Source organism: Urocitellus parryii, chromosome 3 (genome assembly GCF_045843805.1).
Source record: "Urocitellus parryii isolate mUroPar1 chromosome 3, mUroPar1.hap1, whole genome shotgun sequence".
NCBI classification, from domain to species: Eukaryota; Metazoa; Chordata; class Mammalia; order Rodentia; family Sciuridae; genus Urocitellus; species Urocitellus parryii.
The window spans coordinates 19,397,499-19,406,821 of record NC_135533.1 but is presented as its reverse complement, the minus strand read 5'-3'; the positions used below and the strand labels follow the sequence as shown (position 1 = coordinate 19,406,821).

Genomic DNA, 9,323 nt, shown 5'->3' with positions numbered 1-9,323 from the left:
GAAAATTTATCCTGTAAAAGAAACACAGCAGAGTTTCTGCTTCTCATCTGATGAATTTGGGGTTAGGAGCACAGTTTTGTTGAGAAGGACTTGCATCAAGATTGTTTCCTTGTTTGGCCGTTGAAACGTGGTAGCTCCTACCCAGCTTCATTTGAATTACTGTCCTTGACACATGTTTACTGTCCGCTGGTGACATGGGGACCTCTGTCACCATCCATGCTGCAGACCTTGTTAGATTTTTAAACCATGTCTAGCATTTAAAACCTGGTCAAATCTGTTCACTCTATTAGGTAGCCCCTGACCTTTCTTCCAGCAGTGGGATGTTTCTCTGGAGTGACTTAGAGAATGCTGGGGTACTTCCCTGAGTCTTAGTGTGGCCATTTCACATGGTTTATCCCAAATATTTTTTCTTCTTAGTCTTTGTAAGGATTAACAAGATAATTTTCATAGAGCAATACAAGCAAGGAAAGAACTGCGATCCTGAGTGACAGTGGTACTCCCCCATGCTCTTAGTCTTTGTTGTTTGAGTGTCCTGGCCTTTCTCCCAGAGTGCTCAGGGAGACAGCTGAAGACCACATTTTTACCTTTTATTTTTGTGACACCTCAAACAGATTAGAAGTTCTTCAGGGAAGATTTCTTGCTTCTTGTTGTTCAGAAATGCATACCATTTGTCTCAGGCAAGCAATGCTCAAATCTTCATTGGTTCCTGGCTCATGTTTCTGTTTATGTCTGTGGACAAAAGGAGTTTGGGGGACTGAAGACAGTCTGGCTCCTAAGTCAACTTGGTCTCTCCTGTGATTTACATTTGTTAGACCTGAGAAGAGAGGGGTTGGACTTCTTGGGGTCCTTGAGGCCTTCAGGGACTGACAACATTGCTGCAGTCACCTGAGCTGGGTATAGGAGATGCAGGCATGATCAGATCTGCTGCTAAATTCAGTTCCCATTCCACCTGGCCAAGGTACTCCTGCCACGGGATGCAAACAGGAAGGAGGCCTGCTTCGGAGGCCTTTGGCCTCTTTATATTCAGGAGGGTTGGCCAAGACTAGGTAACTGAGCTTCCATATACTTCCAAGACAATAGAAACTGTCCGGGTGTCTCTCCTGGTAGCTGTGGCATAAAGCCCTGAGAGGTACCACTTGGATTCCAATCCTGATGTGCTTCATCACTTTGGCAAACACTTTTTTGAGCTTTCAGATCAAGGCCAACCCCTTCCCTCTCTGCCCATGGCCCCATACCTAGTGCGTACCTCATGGTGCTGAGTTTGGCTCCATGGAGTTGGAGTCAGCTTGCTGTAGCCAGCAGTTCAGGACTGAGGCCTGTTGTGGCCTTTGCGCATCACTGGGCGTGGAGAGAGCATCCTAGGGGCAGTGTGTGGAGTGAGACGCTCTTGCAGAAGAGGGTGAGAATTCCAAGTTGCTGGCGTTTCCTTCCGATCTTCATACAAACCAAGCTCACTTCCACCTCAGGGGCTTTGCCTATCTGGCATCTCCACTAGGAGTTTTCCCCCAAATTTCAAAACCGTCTACATGTTTGTTGAATGTTGGCTTCTGTCAAGCCCTCAGAAGCATTCTCTGACCACCTCAGGCCTCTCCAGCTCCCTGGCCCTATTTTCTCTGTGTCTCTACCCGGCTTTATTTCTCACTAGCACTTATTTCTGTCTGAGATATAGTGTATCATGTATTCTGTTGTTTCATCTTGAAGAGTTTTTGTCTTTCCCACTATACTGTTAGCTTCATGAGCTCAGGGATTTTATCTTGTTCACTTTGTGCACTGTCTGGTTCGTAGTTGGCACTGAAGAGTATTTGTTGACTGAATGCAGGGCTCTCAGGAGCCCTCAAGAGCGCTCAGATTTGCCTCTCGCCTCGCAAGTGCTTGGTTGGTGTTTAAGGTACATATGATGAGATTCTAGAGTGATTGTGGATAAAAAAAAGAAAGAGGCATTTCAAAAATCTGATTTAATAGTAAAGATATTTTACCGAATGGATATGATATATCAGGATTTACCAAGTCATTCACTCACTGAAATTTGTTATGTCTGTAATTTGCTATTAAACATAATGTTGTAGTGTGTATTCCTTATGTGCATATTTTATTATGAGGATAGATTCTTGGAATTTCTGGGTATGGGCATTTAAAATACTATTGATGGGCTGGGGTTGTGGCTTGTAGTACCGCATTTTTCTGGCATGTATGAGGCTCTGAGTTCAATCCTCAGCACCACATAAAAACAAACAAACATACAAACAAACAAATAAATAAATAAAGGTATTGTGTCCATCAACAACTAACTAAATAAATAAAATACGATTGATATATTTTCTGAAGGTTCATACTAATTAAGACCCTCTGCTGTTTGAGCAACTAATAAATTTCTGATGTTTAAAATAAATAAATAAATAAAGTTACCAAATTATAGTGACCAAAAAAAATCAAGATCAATGTAATGTTTTGAGCAACTAATAAATTTCTGATAATTAAAAAAAATAAATAATTATAAGTTACCAAATTATAGTGACAAAAAAAAGACCTCTGCTGTAGTATATTACTACACTTTTATCAACAAATGTCATTTTAAAATTATGTCAGTCTGGTAGAGGAAAATGGTGTTTTGTATTCTGTTTGTTAGGAATATCTTTGAGGTTAAATATTTTTGTGTTTGTTAACCTTTTGATTTCTGTTTTAGAAATTATCTTTTCATTCCCTTAATTACTAATTATTTTACGACAGTTTTTATTTTGCTTTTCATTGTGCTTAAGGTGCTTTTGATATACATATTAAAATAATTTATGAAGGGGCTGGGGTTGTAGCTCAGTGATAGAGCATTCACCTCGAATGTGGGAGGCACATACATGGAGCCAAACTTATCACCATGAGGTATGCACTAGGTATGAGGCCTTGTGTGCAGTTTTTGTACTGTTACTTTTGTACTCTTTTATTTCCACTTAAAATAAACATGGATGAGAGAAGGAAGCCAACTGTTCTCCAACTTGAGAAAAAGAAGAAAAGGTGGTTGTGTGTTCACATTTATTGAAGAGGTAATTCCCATGTCTATGTAGTTTTGTGGAATTCTTGTTAAAAAGCTGGATATTCAAACAGGGCAATATTAAAAAATAAATTTAAGAATCCAAACTGGACTCCATTATATTGTTTTTTTCTATTGCCTTTGTGCATTGTCTATTAATATTTTTTCTTTGATTAAACAGATTGCTGAGCTGAATGAAATAGAATACATTGAAAATCTTCCTATTCTCCGAATTCTCAATCTTCTAAGAAATCCAATTCAGGTGAGAGCTCATTTATATGAGGGGAGGAGGTGGAGGAGAACCTTAAAATTTTTCCTCTTCAGGAAGTACTTCTGATAAAGAACATCGGGAATGTGAATACACTTTATCTTTCTTCTCTGTCTTTTAGAAAAAAATTAGTCGGGATAAGTAACGTGGCACCTAAAATGACCTGCTTTTCTAGAAATTAGATTTTTGTGACTAAAAGCTGTCTGCACAGCAACACTATCAGAAAAAATCAAGTCCAGAACTGAATGTCATTCACTTGCCTTGCAGGGTCATTTGTGGCCCTAGGGTGGCACTAGGATTGTAGGAGAACAAGTGACACTGGAGAGCAGTGTTCTTTCACATCAGAGAACACAAGACCCCGGAAGTATAGACAGAACATGGTTCCTATTTTGTAAAAGAGTTGGAGAAACTGTAAGATTAAATACCTGAAGTGATTTGCTTGGATATAGCCATGAAATTGGTGTGGTTATAAAAATTATTATAAAACTATATGTATATATGTATGGAGTTATCTCCTAGGGTTTCTTAACCTCTGAGATGCAAAGCTCAGGTCTTTGGGTTTCTTTTTTTTCTCCATTGATAGATCCATTCTCCTGGCCTCCCTCCTTCCCTCCTGTCCATCTGTCCTTCATCCAGTTTTATACCTCATCCTTCACGTTAGCTTCCACAGACTCTTGCCTGTGTGCATCCCCAGGTGCCTTTCTTCTTGTATGTAGTAGATGAATATGCCTAGGCAAGTGAACTGCAAAATAGAAAAATAAATAAGGAAGATTTAAAAGTAAAAGCAGCCCTTGTTGAGGGACTAGTGAGAGAGAGTTTGAAAGCGTCTCTGGGAAAGTGAGGAGTGGGACTTCAAGTGGCTGGCATGTCCCAGTTGCAGATCCTTAAATTGCATTTACACATGTCCATAAAGAAACACCACATGCCCTAGTGAGAATGCTGGGTGCACACCCTCTCCGCAACGTTCATATGTGGTATACATCAAAGAAAGCTTAACATTTCTAATTGACGTATGTACTTATTTATGGGATATGGTGTGATATTCAGTACATGTATACAATGCGTAATGATTAAATCAGGGTAATTAGCATTTTCATCTCCTCATTCCTTTGTGTTGGGAAGCTCAGTAAAAGATACCTTTGTATATTTAGTCATGTGAATTCTCTTCTATAAAAGGTACCATCCACTATTATCTTGCCTTTCAAGGCGATGTAGCTTCTTTATACAAAAGACAAAATGACATTTTAAAAAGCAGGTAATCCTAATAGAACAGATGGTAGGGGGTAATAAAGAATTTGTTTTATAAGTGAATATTAAATTATTATTGTTACTAGAAATTAATAACAAATGATACAAATCAATACAAAAATGCAAATAGACAATAAAATAATAATAAATCGCAAAATTTAATTCTTTGCAGTAATGAAACTCATTGGCATTGGAAAACAAGGTTTGAGCTACTGGCCTTGGAATCTTAGATGAGATGTTTTCCCTCTCTGAGGCTTAGTTGTTTTTTTCTTTAGAAATGAGGATAATCCTGCCTACCCTGCTTATCTCACATGGAGATTAATAAAATCTGCACATTTGAAGAGCTTTAAAAATGACAAGGCGCAGCCTGCATCTGATTGTTAATACATGGGGCCTGGGGAGTCTTAGGAGGGGGTCTGGGGATGGGCAGGGGTGGCAGGCCAAAGGCCTGAGCTCATGAGAAGACTGCGGTGCTTGCCGACTTGGGGAAAGGAAAGCAATTGAATGGTCCTCTTGATATTTTACATAGGAAAACCCCGATTACTGGTTATTTGTAATATTTATGCTACTGCGACTCACAGAATTAGATCAGAAGAAGATTAAAGTAGAAGAAAAGGTATGTAAATCATTATCATTTCATGTGTTTATGGGTTAATGTGTTAAAAAGCTTTCACTGTCTGCTGTAGGACCAGTATGATCAATCTTTGAGATGCAGACTAATATGTAAATTAATTCTTTACTTAGGGACTGTTTGCCTGTCCCAGGATCTGTCAGTCAAACCCTCTGTAGAGCTTGGCATCATCAAATGCAGGCTTCCCTTGGTCCAGTGGAAAGCTTAGCTATGAGAGGCAGAAAAGACACTCTTCTTATCTAGGCCACATTGTGGCAGATTAGCAGTTTGAAAACTATCCTGTTCGGAGAGGATACCATCCTATCTGGGTTACTTTAAATATTAATTTAATAACAAAATGGACTATAATGTCATCCTACTATATAATCAAAAGGTATTCAAATAAATAGCTTCTCTGATATTTTTAATCCTTTAATTCTGCTCTTTAAAAGAATGATTTATCTGGTCATACAATTCCAGAGCAGCCAGTCTTGAATGCTAACACCTGCCTCCCTCCCTACCATCACCAGAGTAGAGATCTCTACTAGTGAGGCCTTTCCCACATTGGATGTGAATTTGAGACAGGACTGAAGACAGGTGTCAATGGGTGGAGAGGCACGTATTCCATCTCAGATGTGCCTTTCTGTAATCTTGTCTAAAAATAGTTATAGATGGTCCCTATTATTATTCTCATGCTGAAAGGCACTTAGTAGATTTCTCTTTTCCTTTAATATTTTGCAAAAGGAATAAAATTTAAAATCATGATTAAATAAAAGTATGGCAGACGAGACTGTTTGGAAGATGGTAAAGATGAGATAGGGAGCAGCTCATTAGGAAGAAAAGACCATATTTTCCAATGGAGAAAGCTCTAATAAAGGAGGAAGTTTGGGTAGAACGTGAGAGTGTGGAATAATTCTGGGTGAGATGGCATTAGAAAAAAATTCCCCAGCATCTACTGCTGTAATCTAGAACTACAAATTTATTATTCTTCTTGTACTAAAAATTGCAATCTTTGCCATGGTAAAAGCAAGCATAGACTTCAGAAGTCTTGTTTTTAATTTTTTTTTTCCTTCTGCCCCTCCCAAACCCAGGGTACGAGATCAAAGGATTCTATTCAACATTTAAAAATAATTATCATTATTTAGATTTTAGGAACGCAAGAGTTGACATGAAAACTAATCACGGGCATGGGTTAGATTAGTTTGCATACCTGGTTGCATGTCTAGAATAATTCATTAAAGAAACTCCAAGCCCTGTCTTCATTTTAGAAACCAAACATTTTCCCTTTTACTTCTCTAATTCTGGAAAAGGTTTCAGCAGTGAATAAATATGACCCTCCCCCTGAAGTGGTCGCAGCCCAAGATCACCTGACTCACATTGTCAACAGCGTCCTGCAGCCACAGAGGATCTTTGACAGGTATTTATGTGGGCTCTCCAGGGTAGAACTCAGGATGGGCAAGCAGACGACAAGCTCATCCTTTTCCCCAGCCCTCTATTTTGCGACCCGTTCATTTCCTAGACATGTGACTTTCTCTGAGGGAAGGGGCAAGTGTTTTTTGATAGACCGTACTGTCTCAGTTATGGCCTATCATACTTCAGCCTGCTGCTCTCAAGCAGGGGGACCCACTGGTTCATCTTTACTCTTTCATCAGACCCCCTGTATGTCGGCTAGCCTGAGCCATATGACACCGAAATAAAAAAATAAAAAAGGGTTGTCAATTCTTCTGCCTTAGGATCAGAACCCAGTCCCCAGTCTCATTAACGGAAAATTGTGATCATTTATATCCATTGTAAATCTTTCCTTGGCTGTGAATTAATACTAAATACTCCTGCCACAGAGCCTTCTGTGAATTCAGATTATTAGGGAGTCCCTAGAAGGAAGCACAGCTAGCCTAAGGGAGACCTGAAATATCTTTCCTGAGTTGCAATCTACCCAGCAGGGAGGAGTCGCCCAGCTTGGTTGGGCGCATGAATAGAGTCTCTCACCTCTAAATTCCAAGACAGATTTACCATGGTTTCTCCATTTCTTTTTAAACAATCTGTTGGAGCAGATGGCCATTTATGCTGTAAGTATAATGCAGAAATTCTATCAATACCCAAAGGCATTTTAAAAATACTTGTAAAACTCTTGGGTATAAATGGCCTTTCTTGTGATATTTGTTTCTGTATTTCACATGGCTGGTTTCCCACAGAGAGCAAAATGTTTTATTTTGCAACCCAGGACATGATTTTTACGTGGAATTTAATAATGTGGACATTGACAGTGTATGGGAGCCCTCTAGCTGAAATGATCTATCGTTATTTGTACACATCTGGAAAAGCACATTTGATTTAAAAGGTGGGCATTTATGTCCTCATTGTATTTTTTTTCCAGTTTATAATATTACTACTTATTTCATGCTTTAGGGGACATTTATATAAAAACATGTATCAAAAATTTGCAGCATGTTTGATAAACATGTATTTCTTGATCATTTCTGACTGTCAGGAAAATAAGAGCCAAGGCCCAGCAGGTCGGATGTCCAGGATGGAGCAGTGTTCCCGGTGCTAGCTTAGCAGCTGGTGTACTGGCCCGCCTTTGCCCTTTCCACTGGGCGCCAGCACCAGAAGTCAGGCCTAGGAGGGGAGCCCTGACTCTTGGCCCTGGGAAATGAATGTTGCATTATCTGAGAATCCTTGTCCCCCTCTCCTGGCATGACCAGGGAGAAGATACCGTATTCAAATGACATGGCCAAACCTTGACTCTGGCCTGGTAGTCATTGGTAGCTTTCTTATTTGAAATGACAAACTTCCCCAGTCTTGTGCATGTCTTGTCCCAAATATGGAATTAGTCATTTTTCTATGAAGCGTCAGTGTTGGTGAGAAATGGTACTTCTCTGTCCTAAAATGGTGCTAAAGATACTCATAGCTTCTGGGTTGGTCATTGTTTCTAGGCTTTTTAGTGGAAAGAACTGGTAACAGCCTTTTTTTCCATTCATCCATCCATCTTTATCTGCACGTGTCCATCTACATCCATTCAATCCAACTGGGTCTCTCTATAGATGGCTGTATCTGTATGTACCTCTAGGTCCATGGGTTAAGTAACTTGTCAATTCAGAGCGATACTTAAAATTAAATTTCAAGACTACAGTTAAGCTTTCATTTCTTCTCCTTTCCATTACATCTGCATTTACTTTTCTCCCCCACCCATAATCCTGATTCTCAAGGACAGAGAGGAGCACAGAATGACAAAATCTCGTAATTACTCATTTTTAAAATTTTAAAATGCTATGGCCAATGAGTCCTGAAAGACATTGAAAGCATTTTTTTGCCTATGCTGCACCCATTTAACTTTGCCCCATTTTTTCTTGTGATAAAATATCTACTTTAACCATTTTTGCGTGTGTGTGTGTGTGTGTGTGTGTGTGTGTGTGTATGTGTGTGTGGTTGGTGCTGAGGATTAAACCCAGGGCCTTGTGCATGCAAGGCAAGCACTCTCCCAACTGAGATATATTCCCAGCTACTTGAACCATTTTTAAGCAGACAGTTCAGGGACCTAAATACTCACCATGTTGTGCAACCTTCACTCCCATCTATTCTCAAAATATTTTCATCACCCCAAACAGAAACTCTATACCCACTGAGCAGTAACTCCCCATTCTCCCCTTCTCCAGTCCCTAGAAATCGCTTACCTTCTTTCTGTCTCCATGAACTTGCCTACTCCATATATTTCCTAGAAGTATCAACAACCCCATTTTTAAAGTAGCATACTGCATATTTCTGTTTAGAACATACAGTTGCCACATACAGTACTTTCTCCTTCTTTGTTCTCATTTATTCGCTTTTAGTCTTAGTTCTCATGAGTCTTGAGCAACTACATATTTATTGCTCACTACCAGTCCTTTTACTGGTGTCTCTTGAGTCATTTGGGTTGTATGAGGCTTGTTTTCTAGTAGATTCCTTAGGAAGGACTGTGGGATCATTGTCCTTTGAGTTCTGGCATGTTGGTAACAGTTGTGCCCTTCACACTTGAAGGTCATTTCTGCTAAATATAAAATTGGTTACTCACAGTTTTTCCCTTGAATACATGGAAGATGTTACTCCACTTCGTTTTGGCATAAAACATTGCTGTCCAAATCTACTGTTTTCCTTTATAAGTCATGTGCTCTCTTTTTCTAGTTTAACCATGTTTTCCC

The 9,323-nt window shown here is 39.5% G+C and overlaps 1 protein-coding gene across 1 annotated transcript in view; it reads left to right on the top strand.

The window, feature by feature from the left end:
• The window catches only part of Lrguk (leucine rich repeats and guanylate kinase domain containing), a 67,021-nt gene that overhangs the window by 32,438 nt on the left and 25,260 nt on the right, over positions 1-9,323 (top strand). Inside the window, exons 8-10 of the mRNA XM_077796416.1 lie at positions 3,204-3,284; positions 5,068-5,154; positions 6,459-6,565. Coding sequence (XP_077652542.1) covers positions 3,204-3,284; positions 5,068-5,154; positions 6,459-6,565 — 275 coding nt within the window. The remainder of the gene's footprint in view (positions 1-3,203; positions 3,285-5,067; positions 5,155-6,458; positions 6,566-9,323) is intronic.